This window comes from Beta vulgaris, chromosome 5, assembly GCF_026745355.1.
Source record: "Beta vulgaris subsp. vulgaris cultivar EL10 chromosome 5, EL10.2, whole genome shotgun sequence".
Classification (NCBI taxonomy): Eukaryota; Viridiplantae; Streptophyta; class Magnoliopsida; order Caryophyllales; family Amaranthaceae; genus Beta; species Beta vulgaris.
Window position 1 is genome coordinate 67,430,955 of NC_079206.1, and position 19,559 is coordinate 67,450,513.

A 19,559-nucleotide genomic window follows, 5' to 3' on the forward strand; every position below is an offset into this window, starting at 1 on the left:
TGAGTGTTTGGTAAAGAGAGGTTTCAATTAACTGATTGTGATCAAAAAGCTTTTTTTTGAAAAAGGTAGAGGGGTTTTTGACATTAGAGGTTTGGAAATGAGCAGACCAATTACATTTATGTCATAAAGTTGTTGAAAACTACATTGATAAACAATAAAAAATACAACTAGATTATGTACATGTCCTTAATGGTCATTTTACACAATTATGTAACAATTTGCTATTAGCTATTTACCAAACACTTTTGTATAAACAACTAGTCAAATCAGCTAATACAATAAGCTATCTATCAGCTAATACAATTAGCGAACAACTAACAACTATCTGTTAAAAAACAGGGCCATAGTCTTTTACAGCTTTGTAATAAGAGCTACACGTTAAGAGAATGTTTGGTTCAACATTTTTAGGCTCTAAGAAACAAAAGCAAATAATTATTCCTTTTCTTCTTAGCTTAGCTTGTTCAGTGCAACCGCTTCTCAATCCATTATCGTTACTTACTAGTAATAGATTTCCTTAGTTTGTTTGCCATTCTACTACTCTTTTTGATTTTATTCACTTTCTATTCCATAACTTGGACTGATCATGCTCTAAGTTTTTTTTATTAGGAAATTAAGTTAGCCCAAGAGCTAACCCCTACCAGGCTACTAGCCTGTAGGAACTACCAACACATTGGCCGGTAAGACATGCATAGCATGCTAAGGAAATACCCCAGCATAATGCTGGGGGTAAGGATCGAACCCCTGACTTCAAGGGCCAAGGGGGAGCGCTCTACCCACTTGAGCTAGCTCCTATCCTTGATCATGCTCTAAGTTTTCTTCCTCTTCTTACAAGTTTTTTTTTTTTGACAAAAAGAAACTATATCAGTAACCATAAGACATACTACGTATACAATGATAATTAATTATAGATTTAACAAATTAGAACAATTTTCACAATGGAACCAATTAATTTTAAGCATACTCGAGCATAACTCAAAGTCCACCACTAACTTGACGTGCATAGTGTATTTTTATCTTTGCATCCTTTCAAGTAGAGACCTTCACAATCTGATTCTATGATGTAATTGTTGTTGGTGACGAATTGCTGAAAAAACCTAAACCCTCATAGATCTAGATCATCTTTCAAACTATTAAGAGCATGAAGATTGGAAAACTCATACATAGATGAGAAACGATCCACCAAAAAGGTGGAGAAAAGCTCTCACAAATAAAGAGCAAAACAAAAGAAAACAGTAAATAAGATAATAATCCTAAAACGAAGGAAAAAGGGTTGAAAATAGTCTAATTTTGGAAGAAAATTAGACTATTTTCAACCTAAAAGGCCAAGAAATTAAGAAATGCTAGAAAGAGAATTGGAGAAGAAGAGGAGAGGAGGAGATAGTTAAGTGGCGAACACCATTTTTCTTTAATTTGCATCAATACTCTCTTCTTACAAGTTACAACAATGATAATCACAACTAATATGGGTCATTATTATATAATCTAGTAGCTAGTACTTGATATAATCAAGGGGGGCTTTGAGGTGGACATTATTGCCTTATATATCTTTTCGCCTCTACTTTCAAAGAGCTTGACCTGTTAAGTTGAACTGATTTATCCACAAAAGATGCTAGTGACCATATACATGGTTTAAAAAGTTCAGACTACACTTTTTTTTTTTTAATTCATATGAGCCACAGAAGCAGTACAAAGTACAAAGAAGGGGAGAAGAAATTCGAATACCTGTGACCTATCGTTTACAACACATCAATTTTAAGCATTAGGCCAAGACATCTTTGGTCGTTCAGACAACACATCTCTCATTAGGCTTATCCCCACCCCCTAGTTATCTTTTGAACATGTGGGATGATTATGTATTAAGGCGTTTAGCCCAAGAACTTTAAGGTTAATATATTCCGTATTTCACCAAAAAAAAAAAGACAACACATCTCTTATCTAGTAATAAGTGGTTTAGCAATATATTGTTACAGTACTATATTTGTTTCTTAATTCAAGCAACATGTTAACTACGTAACTTTCATACATGTCAATACACTACTTTAATTTGAAGATTAATCCAATAACATATTGCATAATAGGCAAATAGCATATCGTTTTTATTAGCATTTATCAAAACTATCATTTAATTTAAATAGTTCAAATTTCAAAATGTTGCGTATATGTCGCAGTGTCTATGCATTGTTCATTCATTTCCAAATTGTTTTATAATTTTTTGTTTTGCACTACATTTATCAATTGTCATTAGCATTGATGTTGTAACGAAATTATAGGCAAATTAACACACTTTTGGAGACAAGGGCACCAAATAAATATCCACTTAGAATTGATTAATGCGTTCTTTTAATGCGAAGCCTTGAAAATAGAAGTTTCTCGTTAGGGAATTTTTTCCTCCAATATATAATTGCATCGATTTTTTTTATAAGATAACATTAATTAAAGTAGGAAGAACTTTTTAAAACGGAGGAATAACATAAAACTGCATTTGGTTCCCACTATGGTGACAACCATATCCATATAAATGAATTGCTGATTTCAGTTTTCAAATATTATATGCAATTTACAGGATTATTAATTTGTTTGACTTGCTAACCAATTCAATATCCTTTTACATAGAAGTATATGCTAAAGATGTACTTTAGAAATTCTTCAAGGAGCTGAGGGGGGATCATACAATAGAGAAATGGACGATCTTTAAAGTAGAAAATCGTATAGTTTATGGGAAGATCACCTCAATTTTAAACGCTGGGCCAAGATATCCTTAATAACTTGTGAGAAGAATGAGATAGAAAATTAATGCTTTTCAAAAGATACATTGCTTGAAGATGTGAAACTCTTGGTGATCCTCATTCCTCAATATTATTATTCTAGATTCATCTTAACAAACTAAGTAGCCTTCATGAACGTACATGCGTTGCGACTTGCGAGGGACAAGGCATTAAAATGCTCGAGCTCCATGGGGCAAGCAAAGCACATGCATCAATTACAATAATCAAATTTACTTTCTTTCTCATCACCACTTCCACCTATCATTCACCAATGATACTCTTGCGGCGCAGAAGTGATCGAGTATCTTTTTAAAGGAAATATACAAGTTGACTCTACCTTATCCATTATATTATAGTAATAATTCTCTTATTTTCATATTTTCATTATATATTAGGGACGTATTTACTTATCAAACTTGACAATTTAATTACCTGATTTCTTTAAGTAATGAATAGTATTAATAAATATACACTAGAAGCTTTTATTTATAGGAAAATTTCCATTGGTAATCCGCTATATTTAGTTGTTTCCACTGCAAACCTTTAGTTTTTTTAATCCCGTTGGTAATCCTCATTTATCGTCTTAATATCAAATGTGATATTATAAAGAAAAAAAATTTAACTCCGAAAACTTTTCGTTAGAACTTCATGCCTTGATTAGCACGCCTTAATTAGTTTGTGTGCGACAAAAATTATTCGATTAATGTTTAGGCGGTCATCTTGGCCCTTGAAAATCAAATTTGAGGTCAGAATTGACAAAAAGGACCCGGATTCCTCATTTTGCGTGTTGTAAAACTCATTGAGAAAATCTTTTGCGTGCCATTAATTTTTAACAAAAATTTTCAGCAATAAACGACAACTAACGTCTTTTTGCTTCATAACCCTTGACATTTATGCAATAATTGAGGTTTACGAATGAGGTTAAGAAAATGGAGGATTACCAGTGAGAAAAGCTAAAATAGGAGGTTATCAAATATCAATGGTAAAGGGGTAAGGAAAAGGTATACACAAAAATGGGAAAATCCCCAATTAAAAAAATATAATATGTCTAGTTAGGCCATGGAAAGAGTTATAAAATTCCTCCTTCTTCCGCCTTTCTTCCAATTCCTTCCCTCTTCCCTTACACGCAAGGTTGGTGCAAGCGATTGTGGCGGTGTAAAAGACGACCGACGAAGAAAATTGGCATTGGATGGTTGCTTTCTGTTGGTGGGATGGTAGTTTTGTGGTGGTTAGGGTTTAGGTTTGGTGGTGAGATGAGGGTTTTGTGCTGGGTTGCTGATTCTATGGTGGTTAGGGTTTGCGTACGTGGTTAGATAGTGGTTTTGTGGTCGATGGGCGGTTTCATCGTGGTTAGGGTTTGCATTTTGATGGTACGGGGGGATGGTGGTTTTGTATGTTATTGGGGTGGTGGTTAATAATTATGGGATGGTGGTTTGTGGGGGTTGGGTTGTGCGGAGATGGTTTCGTGGTGTGTGTGGAGGGGGGGGGGGTTGTGGTTTTGTGGTTGTTGCGATGTGTTGGTGGTGGTTGGCTAGTGGTAATGTGAGATGGTGCTGGTCAAACCAGGTGGTGGTACTGGTGTAATGAGGGTGGTTAAGATTATTCAAGGTATACATCAGGATTTTTGCGATGAGGTGAAACCCTAGTAGGGGGTGGGGAATCAATGTAGAGGAGTTTGGGGGTAAAAAAAGGGTGAAAAGAATGATTAAAATGACTTAGTAAAACAAAACATTAAGGAATTTATCAGAGTTGTTGTTTCTTTTTCCTTTTTTTTAATTCCTTAAACAAACACCTCAAATGCTCCATATCATATACTTCAAAATGAAGGTAGATATAGTAAGGATAACTCATAATTAAGTCTTAGGTCATTTGTCTACCAAGTTTGGGGTTATTTGTAACTCATGATTGTCCTGTTAATTAATAATTAATCTTGCCATAACTTAGCTTATACCTTCAAATATAAAGATACTCTATCGTGCCTATGTGTATGAACAAATAATGATTAAGCTGTCACATATTGGTCGAATGAGAATTATATAATTCTTTTATTAATAATTGATTTTAGGATAACATCTTATAGTTAAACTTAAAAGCATGTTCAAATTTCATAACAAGGGCTGTGAGAAATACATGCCCCTCTACGACGTACCATGCATGCATGTGCCTGGGACCTGGGTGAGGGCATCCGTCTAGCTTGGATTCTTTCCGGATGCACCATAGAGCCTTGGGACTCTATCCTCTCAACAAAATATTTTAAGGTCCATTTCAATAACTTTCTTCACCTCTTCAAACCAAAACCCCACCCACCAAAAAAAAAAAAAAAAATACAAAGTTTGATATGTGTGTATTCCAGTCATATATTATGTCTGAGCTTGTTTTGGCAATCAACCGTTTGAGTCTCTTAGGGGACTCAAACGGGGGTAATTTGGTCATTTTATGCGTTGTAAAATTTCACGCGCGTGTGGCTGACATTTGCTTGGTACCAATGCTAGGTTATGATGGTACCATTCTCCGAAAATATTGATACCTTGGTACCAGTCCTGATAACAATTTGATACCAATGTCAGGTTATAATGGTACCATTGTATTTTATTTTGGGTATTTGAGTCTTTTTTGGACCCAAACCGTTGGTTACCAAGCCTTTCTCTACTATGTCTATATGAAGTAATCATATGATTAAATGAGTCAACCAAGCTTGCTTGGTAGAGGGCCAGGAGTGAAAAACTCATCTTGTGACCTGTAAGTCACAAGTTCGAACACCACTATCTACTTGTGTTTGGGAGTAGAGATTCCTTTATATTCCCCTTACTTTCAAGCGTTGGCCTGTTTACCTGAGTTGACGGACCTGAACGAGGTACTGATTCAATAAGGTTCTTTTTCTTACCCAGAGGTCCCACTGGGTGCAAAAAAATATGATTACATGAGTCATCCAATTTTACATCATGCTGCGTGATAGAGTACATAGCCCTTTTTTTTTTTTTTTTTTAGGGAATAGAGTACGTAGTTAATAATAGTAGTACTAAACAGACTAAAAGCATAAATGACGATACAGCCTAACCTTGGAAATTGAGGGATGATGGAAGGTGATGTAAAAAATGTGATATAGGTGGGTTGTTTCCTCACCCATGAGAAGTGCCGGACTACCGGTGATGATTCTTCTCTTGTAAGAAAACTATTATTAGTTGACACTATTGGTTTATAATAGAGAGATAATAGCCCACAGGATCAAGGAGATATTTATCTTGATTCTTGACTCATTACCTCTACTTAATTCAGTATGAGGATCTCCAATAATAGAGTAATATAAGAGTTCTATAAGTATTGTCTAACTAATTAATTAGTTGACAAGGGTTTATGAGGTTGGAAATTGAGATATGTGATCGAATTCTATCTACGTCATAATCTTTTATTATATATGGATCTTTATGGGAAAAAAAAAATACAAAAGGTTATGTTTAGTTGTGAGATAAAAATTTAATTACTCTTTAAAAATATTAATAAACATTGATTCATTCTGGCTTAACTAATAAAAAATGAAGGTGAATTAAGCTGGTTACAATTAAGGAGGATCATGTAATGTTGTTGTGATTCCTAATAAAAAAAATAAAAACTTTAATATTATTGTGATGAGAAGAAGGAAAAAAGACGCGACTATCCCCCAAATGAGGGTAACATTTACCCTAGGGATTGGTAGGTAATTATTACCCCCATAATAAAGGTAATAATTCCTCTTTAATTTCCTTTTCTTCTTACTAACACTAGTTAAACCCCTTGCTTATCACCCGTATTTCTTCTCATTCATAATAATCACCTTTACCTATCATTATTTTTGTTAGTTTGACTTTTATTACCCCTTGATACATTATGATCAGTCCAAACATGCCCTAAACATATTATCTGTACGAATTTCACACTACAATATAAAATATAATTTCGAATGCACAACTGTTGTTTATCGTTTATCTGATGTATATAGGGCACGGACACACATTGATCAGAGACATTGGATCATGATGACTCTCTAGCTAGATAGAATTGACAATTCCTAAGAGTTACAATCCAAATTTCATAGCTAAATTTAGGCAACAACCAACAATATGGTAGGCGATAGTACCCACTACCCACTTGTAAATTACAGTAGGTGATCAAACAGCGAGATACTCGGAGCCCCTAGTAAACAATTTGACCAAATTATAAACGAGTACTAGCTAGATCTTACTATTCACTAGTACTACTTTTGCTATTAACCGAGTAAATTAATTAAAATGTCTGACCAAATCTAATCCCATATGAAAACTCAATTTAATGCAAACTCACATTGTGTCACACTCATCACCGCCCTACTAGCTGGACCTCGTCACATTTGACACAATTTCTCATAATCCCACTTTCGTAATAACCCAAAAAATTTAAGGCACTTTTTTTTTTCTATTCTAAAGTCTTAACTCTATAAATACTTAGGTATTATGTTACACTTTTGACAACCAAAGCAACATACTCCTATATTACAAAGAAATATTTCATGGCAACATATACTTCTTTGTTTAGAGCTATAATTTTTTTCTTTTCTCGAATTCTTCATGAACATTTTAAAACTCCTAGATATCTTCATAGAAAAGTTAGCAATGTTCTATATCCTAGTTTTCAACTAAAGCTTCAAAAATGGCCTTCTTTTTTTCTTGCATCAAATGAGCTAATATTTACTAATGATGGTAATGATGAACAAACTTTGATCTTCAATGTGGAAGAAACATTGTTAAAATCATCCTCATTGTTCCCTTACTTCATGCTCGTCGCGTTCGAAGCTGGGAGTGTATTAAGGGCATTGATTCTTCTTATTTCGTACCCTTTTACTTGCTTGTTTAGCAAAGAAATGAGGTTAAAGATGATGGTAATGGTGTGTTTTTTTGGGATTAAGAAAGATGGGTTTATGGTAGGAAGGGCTATTTTGCCAAAGTTTTTCCTTGAAGATGTTGGTTTAGAAGGGTTTAAAGTTGTGACAAAATTTAAGAGAAAAGTTGGTGTTAGTGACTTACCTCATGTAATGGTTGAAAGTTTTTTGAGAGAGTATTTAGAGGTTGATTATGTTGTTGGAAAAGAGCTAAAAGTTTTTCATGGATATTTTATTGGTTTAATGGAAGATAATAAGAAGATGGTTGTGAATGATCTTAAAAGCATTTTGGGAGATGGTGAGATATTGGATAATTCAAATGTTTTTGGAGTTAGTGGCACCAAATCTACCCTAAATCATCCATTCTTCTCTTTTTGTAAGGTAAGTTATTGAACATATTTTTTATTTGTGCATTTATCTTATTCTTTAACATTTCAATAATTGTCATTGTATCATATGCTAAAGAGTTTATCTTGTAAGAAATCGCCTATTTTTAAATTAAAATTAAACAATGATAAGCCCAATATTAAAGAGAGAATTAGTCCAATAGTGACTAGATTAATTCGGTGACTAGTTTAATCCATTTAGTGACTAGGTCTACTTTTATATTAAAATTAGTCCGTTTCTTTTAATAATTTTTGTATGCTAAAAAACTTTATTATGTAATATCTAATTTCATTACATAAGAAAGAATTTCCTAACTTTAGGAGTTTATGACAAATAATCCTATTAATAACATAATATTATGGACTAACAACTTCTGCTTCATTATTATAAACTTCTTATTATGTCAAAAACAAAAATAATATAGTATCATAATATACTATTTTCATTCAAACTTAATCTATCTTCTATTACCCTGATAAGATCTAAAGCTATATTATACCCAATACTGATTTTTTTTGGACGTTACTTTCATAATTTCCAAACATACTTAGGTATTACTTAAGGATTTCGTCATTATTTGAAAGGCCTATCTAGTAGAATTAATACCCAAGAGGCAATCCCTTCTTTGCCACTAAAAGACCAACATAAAAACAGTACATATGTAAGCAATAATTTAACCAACATAGAGCCAAAAAGAATGATTTAACTAACCGACTTAAATCGTTAAAGTATGGTAGACTACTAGCTTCAAGTTTTGTCTTTACTATAAGATTTTTTCCGCTTTTTTCAATATAGGGTATATATATATATTTATCTTTTTTCTATTTCGTTTAAATGCGCGTAGCTAGCATGTGAATAAATATTTTATATCTCATAAAAATATTTTTTTATTGTATTTAAAATAAAACGGAGGAAGTATTATATTTTTAAATGAACAAGTTAATTTTTTTTTCTGATGAATATTAATTTCAATGTCTAAACGTTTTGTTTTGAATATATTATTGCAGGAGATTTATTTAACAAGTGAAGAAACAAAGAAAAAATGGCAATATCTTCCAAGAGAAAATTACCCAAAACCCTTAATATTCCATGATGGAAGATTAGCTTTTAGACCAACACCAATATCCACTTTAGCCCTATTTTTATGGCTACCTTTTGGAATAATCCTTGCCATTTTTAGAGGTGTTATTGCATTATCCCTTCCACATAAAATAGCAACTCCAATTCTAATATTTACTGGTATAAGATTACTATCCTCTTTCTCACACCCAACAACTAAATCAACAACATCATCTAAGGTTAAAAAACCATCCAAAGGCCAACTTTATGTATGCAACCATAGAACATTATTAGATCCACTTTACCTATCTTATGCACTTCAAAAACCACTCATTGCAGTCACCTACAGCTTAAGCAGATTATCAGAGATGTTAGCACCAATCAAGACTGTCCGATTAACTCGAAATCGCGAAAAAGATAGTAACATGATGGAGAAGCTCTTAAATGAAGGTGATCTTGTGGTTTGCCCTGAAGGAACTACATGTAGGGAACCATATCTTTTAAGGTTTAGTCCTTTGTTTGCTGAAATGAATGATCAAATTATTCCTGTGGCAATGGACTGTAATGTGACTATGTTTTATGGAACTACTGCTAGTGGTCTTAAATGTTTGGACCCTATTTTCTTCCTCATGAACCCTAGCCCTAGCTACACTGTGCAATTGCTTGGAACCGTGTCGGGATCGTCCACGTGTCAAGATCAAGGCCAATCGAGGTTTGATGTTGCTAATCATGTGCAAAGAGAGATTGGAGAGGCTCTTAGCTTTGAGTGTACTAAACTTACTAGGAAGGATAAGTACTTGATTTTGGCGGGTAATAATGGTGTTGTGTAATTATAGCTTAGAACTAATACATGTTTACTTGGATTATACAATTCTTTTTACTAGGATTAATTCATTCATTCCTCTTGTAAAAAATTTAAACTCAAAGTTTATATAATATATACTCTTTATTTTAAAGTTTAATCTACGTACCTCTCTTCAATATTTTAGGCTTCCTATCTCGAGCTCCACATCTAGGTTATTAATTGTCCTCCTAACCCATGTCCCCATGATGACTCGGTCTAATGATCTAGATGTACACCAAGAGGCTGCAAACTTACCAATTGTGCTAATTAATTAATGCCTAAGTTAAAAGTCTCAACCTACGAAGAGATCTTGTATCACTTGCAATGACCTTGTCACCATTACAAAAAAGGAGGGGAGAATTCGAACATATGACCTATCGTTCACAACACCTTAATCTTACCTACTAGGCCAAGACATCTAATAGAGGATATTAAGGGTATCTTCGTCGTTGAACGTTATGTATTGATTACGTATATATATATGAGCCCTGGCACCCTCATTAGGGTAAGCCGTATCACTATATTCACATGGTATCAGAGATTGAGGGTGGTATCACTATATTATGGTTTTGAGTTTTTACGGTCCAATCTGTACGTTGTTTCCCCTGCACAGATTGAGGGGGTGTAATAGAGAATATTAAGGGTATCCTCATCATTGTACGTTATGTATATATATGAGCCCTGACACCCTCATTAGGTTAAGCCGTATCACTATATTCACAACATCTTTCATATTATTGGAGTCATATATAATAGTAGTATCTCTCAATAGAGTGCTCGTGGATGACAAGAGTATAACGTAATACGATGAAGGATTTTTTGTGACCCAATGTACGCGGTATTCGGCAATGCGCTCAATTGGACTTATGTGTTGAATAATCGATCATATGCTACTGCTAGTGTGGGTATGTGAGTAATGTGACTATGTGAGTATGTGGGATGGATTTTGTCAAGGTTTTTTAATTTATAGTAACTGTATGAAATCAGTTTCTTGTTGGAATATTGGCGTGAGAGTGTACATTATTGGGTTGCGTACTTTCTCCTTAAAATTACTTCCTATCAACATATTTGTAATTTTAAATGGGAGCAAATATAAATATTACCCTATTTCATTTGAAAAATTTACATTTTTAGGAAAATTTAGAAGTTGGCCGGGCCGGGGCTCCCACCAGCTCCTATGATGTTTCGTCACTGTTTTCTACTCTAGAAACTTGCATATATTATTATTTATAACTTTGATATATTTGGCATTATGAGCTTGGGAAGAAGGAGAAGGTCAGAATACATCTTATCCTGATATAAACGTTAAATATGCAATCAACTTGTGCAAAATAATGTTAAATTTTCGGAACACTTTTGAAAAGCAATAATCAAAGTAATTGAAAACCCAAGCAATACTCTCGACAATAATATGAATCCTTTGCTGGAAAAATCAATCTTATAAAAAGTGATTCTTTGTTATTCTATAGATAATTTTTAACGTCTTACAATATAGGAGTACTGTCGTATAAAGACAACTTTAACTTGTTATTCTAAAATGGTCATATATACGAGCACCTTCCTCTAATTCATCTATGTATTAGACGCGAGGGTCGTAAAACAAAAATCTTAAAATTGATATCAAATTTCATAAGCGTTGTTGCCGTTTTCTATGCTTAATTGAAATTAACTAAATTCAAACTGAAAACAACTGTTTGTCAGATACTAATAGGTAAATAATCAACTCTTTTAACTGAATTTTCTGAGCCAAACCAAAAGATAAATGCAAACATAACTAAATTGCACTGAATATCGAAATAACTGCATGAATTTAAACTAAAACTCAAAAAGTTTGAACTGAATCAATTTAATTGAAAAAAAACTAATTTAACTGAACTGAGATTAATTGAACTATTTAATTTGAACCAAAACTGAACTTGGGACCTGTTCTCCCCAGCTTATTTTCAATTCAGTTCAGTTCAATTCAATTCAGCTCTGGACAATACTTTTACTTTCACATTTCAGTTCAGTTCAGTTTAATTCAATTTAATTCAGTTCAATTCAATTATTTTATGCCGAAAAAACAAACCCTTGATTAACTGAATTGACACCCTTACCCTAATTCTTATTTACCTATGTATTAGACAAAACCTTAAAATTGAGAAATAACCGACGTTTACAGCCACAGGGCTGAAATCGGAAGTCCAGAATCTTCTCCCTCTCCAATTACACTCCTTATTTTTTCACCCGATATATAAAGTTACGACAGCTGCTTCTATATTTTCTCTCTCCTAGGGTTTAATCTCCCCAAAACACACTACTTTCTCCCTCCCGCAAAAAAATTGGGATCCGCAAATCGGGGAGAATTGGTGGTGAAATTAGGGTTTGCAAATTGAATCAGATGGGAACCGAAAGAAAAAGGAAGGTGAGTTTGTTCGACGTAGTTGACGAAAACGCCATAACTCCAGGCAAATTAACAAAATCAAACGGTGGAATCTCGATGTTGATGAACAATGGTGGCGCTAATCTCACAGTTAATCCATGGAATGGAAGACCTTATTCTCAGCGATTTTTTGAGATTTTGGAGAAGCGAAAATCTTTGCCTGTTTGGCAGCAGAAGGAGGAGTTTTTGAAGGTTCTTAGTACCAGTCAGACTATTGTGTTGGTCGGTGAAACTGGTAGTGGTAAAACTACTCAGGTATGGCTTTTTTTTTTGAGTTTATTTGATTAATTGCAATGTTTGGTTAAGTGTTTGTGATTTGATGAAATTTGGGTTTTATGTTGGAAACCCTAGATTGTATTTTTTGCCTCTTTATCTTTTTTGGGTATTTGTGGTATGTTTTGTAGGATAAGGTTGTATGGAGATTGTGGGGTTGTCTATGACTGGTTGACTTATCTATGAAATATATTATTCTTAGTGATTTTGGATTGAAGCTTAGTGCTTTGATAATCATACTTATGTTGTAATTGTGATAATATGGAGCTGGGTAATGTAAGAATATGTTATGTAGTTAGTTTGATTGGTATATTAGAGTTTACATGTTACAGTGTTTATGATATGCTTATCTTGTTTAAATGGATATAGTTGTGAGGGTGGATTCTATGGTAATTTTATAGGTATATTGGATATGAATTGGGGTACGATTCACATAGTAGAGATAATGTGAAATATGGGTTTTTGTTTGGAAACTTAGAATGAAGATGGTTAAGTGTGGAGCACTTGTAAGCAAGACAGTTGCAAGTAGCTGTACAAACACTTCAGGTCTTTTACCAACCTATATTTAAAGAACTTGCCATAAAATTCAAAAAATTCAAAAAGGGCGCTTTCAAGTTCGAAAAAGGCTCTCGTTTCTATTCTATGGCACTTTTGGGTTCTAGAGGGTGTAAATTGCAAGCCAGGATGTGAATCTTTTTTCGCTATCATTGCTCAGGCATTTGAGCTGGCAGAGGCTAAAATTAAGATTTATTCTAAACAAATTTAGTGTGGAATGATGTTGAAAGTGTTTTAGTAAGGTGGATTGCGTTTTGCAAATAGCCTTTTTCAAGAAAGTTAGGCGCTCAATTTTATTACCTTTTAAAATAGTAGGTCGCCATTGGTTTAGGTATTAATATAAGACTGTCTACCCATATAGTTGTTTCGCGCCCTGCAGTAAAGAATATAACTTGCGATGTATGGCGTTTTCAGATTCCGCAATTTGTCTTGGAAGCTGTGGATTTAGATACTCCTGATAAACGGCGGAAGAACATGGTTGCTTGTACTCAGCCACGTAGGGTGGCAGCTATGTCAGTTTCACGTAGAGTTGCAGAGGAAATGGATGTGACTCTGGGAGAAGAAGTTGGTTTCAGCATTCGTTTCGAGGATTGTAGTGGTCCGAGAACTGTTTTGAAGTATGCATATCCTTTCTGACAAGATATATTTTCTCTCAGAAACTATGATCCAACTTTATGTGGCTTCTAAGTTCCATGTGTTCTGAATTGCAGGTATTTGACCGATGGTATGCTTTTGAGAGAAGCAATGACAGATCCTCTTCTAGAGAGGTATAAAGTTATAATTCTTGATGAAGCTCACGAAAGAACATTGGCAACAGATGTGCTGTTTGGGCTTCTGAAGGAAGTGTTGAGAAATAGACCAGACTTAAAGCTGGTTGTTATGAGTGCTACTCTTGAAGCTGAGAAATTTCAGGATTATTTCAATGGTGCACCCCTTATGAAAGTTCCTGGAAGGCTGCATCCCGTGGAAATCTTTTACACCCAGGATCCTGAAAGAGACTACCTTGAGGCAGCTATTAGAACTGTTGTACAAATACACATGTGTGAACCTCCTGGCGATATACTTGTTTTCCTTACTGGAGAGGAGGAGATTGAGGATGCTTGCCGTAAAATCAATAAAGAAGTGGGAAATTTGGGTGACCAAGTCGGCCCCGTGAAAGTTGTCCCTTTGTATTCTACTCTTCCTCCTGCTATGCAGCAGAAAATATTTGAATCTGCTCCACCGCCAACAAAAGAGGGAGGTCCTCCTGGGAGGAAAATTGTGGTGTCTACTAATATTGCTGAAACTTCTTTGACCATTGATGGTATAGTTTTTGTGATAGATCCAGGATTTGCAAAACAGAAAGTCTACAATCCTCGTGTTCGTGTTGAATCATTGTTGGTTTCTCCTATATCAAAGGCAAGTGCACACCAGAGAGCTGGTCGTGCTGGAAGAACACAGCCCGGTAAATGCTTTAGGCTATACACGGAGAAGAGTTTCCATAATGATCTCCAGCCTCAGACGTATCCTGAAATCTTGCGGTCAAACCTTGCAAATACTGTACTCACACTGAAGAAGTTGGGTATTGATGACCTGGTACATTTTGACTTTATGGATCCCCCAGCTCCAGAGACTTTGATGCGAGCATTAGAGGTGTTGAATTATCTTGGTGCATTGGATGATGAAGGGAATTTGACAAAACTTGGAGAAATTATGAGTGAATTTCCACTGGATCCTCAGATGGGAAAGATGCTTGTTGTGAGCCCTGAGTTCAACTGTTCAAATGAAATCCTCTCAGTATCTGCGATGCTTTCAGGTAATGTTGTCTTATGATGAATAGATTTGTTTAACCTTTTGAGTCTCATGTCAGTTCGAAAATTTTCTAATTAAATTGTCTGTCGGGGTCAAGAAGTGTCCCTGACAGCATTTTTCTTGCTAAGTCTCATATAACATAGGTTGTGTCTATGCATGTATTTCTAGGTTCTTTTTTTCTGTTTTGTTGGTTCTATGCATGTGCATTTGCATGTCTGTGAGTCTGAATAGGTCACCATCAGCCACTATCTAGTCTGGGTTCCATGCCCCTGGTTGGCATGTGCCATAGATTTTCTAAGTAAGTGCTGATGCAGATAGATCCAATTTCTCAGTATTTTCTCATCAAGCAAATGGTCTCGTCTCGCCTCTATGCATCTGCTGACCTTCCGTGGGCCTCGTCTGTGATAACAATTATATTATCTAGTACCCAATTGCTTTTTGCGGCCTAGGGAGGCCCAGAAAGCTGCAGATGAAGCGAAAGCTAGGTTTGGACACATCGACGGGGATCACCTGACGCTGTTGAATGTATACCATGCCTACAAGCAGAATCGTGAGTATCCACTTTGCCTAATTTTCCTCCTTTGGCCTTTTCTTTTTCCTGGATGGTTCTGCTCATGACCTTACTTTTTTCGACACATACCAGAGGAAGACCCAGCTTGGTGTTACGAGAATTTTATTAACCAGAGGACATTAAAGGCTGCAGATAATGTGAGGCAGCAACTTGTCCGCATTATGTCAAGGTTCAACCTAAAGTTATGCAGCACTGATTTCAACAGCAGGGATTACTATGTCAACATACGGAAGGCAATGTTGGCAGGATATTTCATGCAAGTAGCACACCTGGAAAAAACAGGACATTATTTGACAGTGAAAGATAACCAAGTGAGTTATCCATACATCAATTTTTTCTTCCCTCCCCCCTCTGCAGAAAAAAAAAAGAAAGATAACTGTTAACTTCATTCTCAATGAAGTGCATTTCAGTGAGTTGTGTAGTACTGTTTTTTAAACATAACATTACTGTTGCACACCTATTTATTCTCTGTGACCCTAACTTGTTTGCTACTGTGCTACGAAATGTCCTTCCAGGTGGTTCATTTGCATCCTTCAAATTGCCTAGACCATAAACCAGAGTGGGTTATATACAACGAATATGTGTTGACTAGCCGGAATTTCATTCGTACTGTTACTGATGTCCGTGGAGAATGGTTAGATCATGCTTTCCTCTTAAACAGCAGCTTGATTTGCTAGGTGATCCGTGTTGTGATGTTTTTTTTTTTTTTTTTTTTTTGTGTTTTCTAATTTCTGAACAGGATTGTTGATATAGCACCACACTACTATGACCTTGAAAACTTCCCTAACTGCGAAGCAAAACGGGTTCTAGAGAAGCTTTACAAGAAGCGCGATAAGGACAGGGAAGAGAGTAAGAACAGGAGGTAGACGATGGGCAGTTTACCTTATGACCTTCTATGTACACTTCTGTGAGGGCATTGAGGAGCATTGAAAGTGCAGCTTGTTGAGGAGACCTTTGATTCTTGCTGTTTTACAATACAATCTCTTGGTGGATTTAACACTCCTGATGCCTGAAAGCTGCTGTCAGCTTATTTCACGTCCAAAAATTAGTAAACTAGTGTTTGCCTGTCATGCACAGTTACTATTTATTTCGCGTGTAACTCAGATATATTAAGAGTATTTTACAAATTGTTCTGTTTTGTTGGATATTGTAACATCTTTCTGTTATAATGCATTGTCTTATCTAGTTGCGACAGGTTTTTATTAAGATGTTTTAGATTAGTTGGAAAACTCTTTTGTTATATGGATTCTCTCTTTCCTTTAAATGGGCATTATATTCCATCTCATAAGTTTGTATAGATGTGACAAAATTATACAAATCCAAAGCAAAGGTCAAGAATGTTGATTCTGGGATAATGATTGTGATTGTATCCGTCCATTTATCTTTGTGGCATTGTGTGGCAGGTACCAAATAAGGAAAATGCAAACAAACAAACAATGGTTTCGACTTTCGACTTCGTCTTTGAATGTCCTGATGACTAAATTCAAGCTCTTGTTAACCAATCCAACTTCCAGCATTTTGCTTTTTCATGTGTTTGTCTCTCATTGCCTGTTTTATATCTGTCGAAGAGCCCCAGAGACCTCTATCACACAGAATTTTCGAAAGAACCATGTATGCTGCAGGGTGATTCTTTTCCAAGTTTTGCATTGCATCTGCAGCGTCGCTGCCAAATTCAAAATCTGAATGCAAGCCACAAGCTGCGAGCAAAGCACCCCACACAACAATATCTGGCTCGAACGGCATACGTTCAATCAAGCCTTTTGCCTTATCAAGACGTCCAGCTCTTCCATATAGATCTACCATACAAGCATAGTGCTCCTTATCCGACTTTATACCATAACAATTCTCCATGGAACAAAAGATCCTTTCCCCTTCTTCAACTAGTCCACCATGTGCGCAAGCTGATAAAACGTTGGTAAATGTTATGTGATCCGGCTTTATTCCACAACTGATCATTCTTTCAAACTCATTCAAAGCTCTTCTTGCTCGCCCATGCCTTGCATGACAACCTAATATCGAGTTCCAAGACACCAAATTTTTGTCCGACATTTTCTCAAATATACTATAAGCTGCTTCAATATCTCCACATTTGGCATACATATTCACAAATGCAGTTGCCAAGACAACATCAAGAGTAATAGCATGCTTAACTATGGTTGCATGAACTTGCTGTCCTGTAAGAAGTTCAAAATGCTTAGCACAGGCAGCCAAAACGCTTGCGAATGTATGCTGATTTGGTGGAACACTTGATCTCACCATGAGGATAAACAACTCTATAGCATCTAAACACTTGTTTGTTCCCACATACCCTGAAATCATTGCAGTCCATGAAACAACATTCTTTCCATCCATCTCATCAAAAATACATCTAGCTCTTTTAACCTCTTTATTCTTCAAATACCCATCAATCAAAGTAGTCCAAGAAACCACATCCTTCTCTGGCATCCTGTCGAAAGCTCGTTGAGCTTCATCTATAAAACCCAATTCCATATAACCCAAAATTAACGCGTTCCATATACTAATATCTTTGTATAACATATCATCAAACACACATACTAAAGAAGAATGATTCTTTAAATCTGTATATCCTCTCATCAATGATGATCCCACATAGATACTAGAGTAATAACCCAAAGAAACAATCTGGCTATGAAGCTGAGGGATCAAAACTTTGAAACAAGTACCCAAAATAGAAGTGATTATTATTGAAAAGGTGTGTGAAGTTGGTTGCAAACCAGATCTTTGTAGCTGGAGATAAGACTGGAAAGTATGTTCATGGTCTTGGGTTTTTTGCAGAGCAGACAACCAGGTATTCCAAGAAACAATGTCTCTTTCAGGCATTTCATCGAACATTTGGCGGGCAATATGATTGTGATTGCTTTTTATATAACCAGCAATAATCATATTCCATGAGACAACATTTCTCGATGTGGGATTGTCATCAAAGAGTTTTCGAGCATCGTTAAGTTGGCCCTCTTGAAGGGCAATCTTTAATCTTTGGTTTAAAGTAGTTGGTTGAAGGGTAAAAAATTGCCGGTGAAATTTGTTCAAACACTTCCTCTTTGTAGTATCGAAGAATACCATCATAACCAACTTTGCGGTTCTCTATTGTGTAAGTTGTGACTTGAGTTTGGAGCTCAAAGACCTTTTTGAACTCAGCTCGTTTAGAAATTAGTACATTTTGACTTTGAGAGTTGCTTATATAATGGATTCAAAAAGCAACTAGGATTGGCGTGAGTGGTTAAGGACTTCTCGCTTCCCTTAACCAAGATCTCGAGTTTGAACATTGGGTATGGAAAAAATCTCAGTTGGGGGAGGGTTGCTGCCCTTTGAGGTACCCATGCAAACTCACAATGTCACACAGGATATTAGTCCACCCGCCGAAGGTAGTGGAAAACTCCTCGTAGTAGGACCCAAAAAAAAAATATATATATATATAATAAAGCTTGTTTCAATATCTTTTATTAATGGGAAATTTCCTCAGGTACCCCTGAGGTTTGACGTAATTCCCAAATTACCCCCCACATTTGGGGAATTCTTCAGATACCCCTGAGGTTTGGGTTTGGGCTCAAGATACCCTTACTATGGACGGAACCCTAACGCCGTTAGGTTTTCTCCCTCTCTCTCCCTAATTTTCTCTCTCCTCCCATTCCCCCAACCACTGCCAACACCCTTCCCCAACCGGCGACCAACAGCAGGCGACCACCACCCACTCCGGCGCCGGCGACCCTACCCCCTCCCTTCGTCGGCCAGAACAGCAGTACCCCCGACGACCGTACCCCTTCCCTTCGCCGGCCAGAACAGCAACACCCCTGGCGACCCTTCCCTCTCCATTCCCCCCACCCTCGACACCTCACCCTAGCCCTCCATTCGCCGGCCAGAACAACATCACCCTGACACGACACCACACCCTCCCTCCTTCCCCCCTATCGGAAATGTCCCCCCTTCCCTGTCTCCCACCGTGAGTCGACCCCCTTCCCTTCGCCACCCAGATATGCCGC

At 36.1% G+C, this 19,559-nt stretch overlaps 3 protein-coding genes across 6 annotated transcripts; 2 read left to right on the top strand and 1 right to left on the bottom strand.

The window, feature by feature from the left end:
- The first annotated feature begins 7,224 nt into the window (after positions 1 to 7,224).
- Positions 7,225 to 9,992, top strand: LOC104894797 (probable glycerol-3-phosphate acyltransferase 3). Its single transcript, XM_010681124.4, has 2 exons — positions 7,225 to 8,037; positions 9,051 to 9,992. The coding sequence occupies exons 1-2, from the start codon at positions 7,288 to 7,290 to the stop codon at positions 9,930 to 9,932; spliced, it is 1,632 nt and encodes a 543-aa protein (XP_010679426.2). The 5' UTR covers positions 7,225 to 7,287; the 3' UTR covers positions 9,933 to 9,992.
- Positions 9,993 to 12,127: 2,135 nt separating this feature from the next.
- On the top strand, positions 12,128 to 16,760 carry LOC104894798 (probable pre-mRNA-splicing factor ATP-dependent RNA helicase DEAH2). Of its 4 annotated transcripts, XM_010681125.4 has the most exons (7): positions 12,144 to 12,623; positions 13,611 to 13,813; positions 13,907 to 14,991; positions 15,412 to 15,537; positions 15,631 to 15,869; positions 16,074 to 16,192; positions 16,298 to 16,760. In XM_010681125.4, exons 1-7 carry the CDS (start codon positions 12,327 to 12,329, stop codon positions 16,422 to 16,424), a joined length of 2,196 nt encoding a protein of 731 aa, XP_010679427.1. In that variant the 5' UTR covers positions 12,144 to 12,326; the 3' UTR covers positions 16,425 to 16,760. The 4 variants fall into 4 exon arrangements, with proteins under 4 accessions (XP_019105370.1, XP_057251303.1, XP_019105371.1 ...); XM_019249825.3 differs by lacking the exons at positions 15,631 to 15,869; positions 16,074 to 16,192; positions 16,298 to 16,760 and having other exon boundaries at positions 12,128 to 12,623; positions 15,302 to 15,455; XM_057395320.1 differs by lacking the exons at positions 15,631 to 15,869; positions 16,074 to 16,192; positions 16,298 to 16,760 and having other exon boundaries at positions 12,128 to 12,623; positions 15,306 to 15,455.
- A 292-nt stretch (positions 16,761 to 17,052) lies between these two features.
- Positions 17,053 to 18,642, bottom strand: LOC104894858 (pentatricopeptide repeat-containing protein At2g21090). Its single transcript, XM_010681202.2, has one exon. The coding sequence runs from the start codon at positions 18,640 to 18,642 to the stop codon at positions 17,053 to 17,055; it is 1,590 nt and encodes a 529-aa protein (XP_010679504.2).
- Between the last annotated feature and the right edge of the window lie 917 nt (positions 18,643 to 19,559).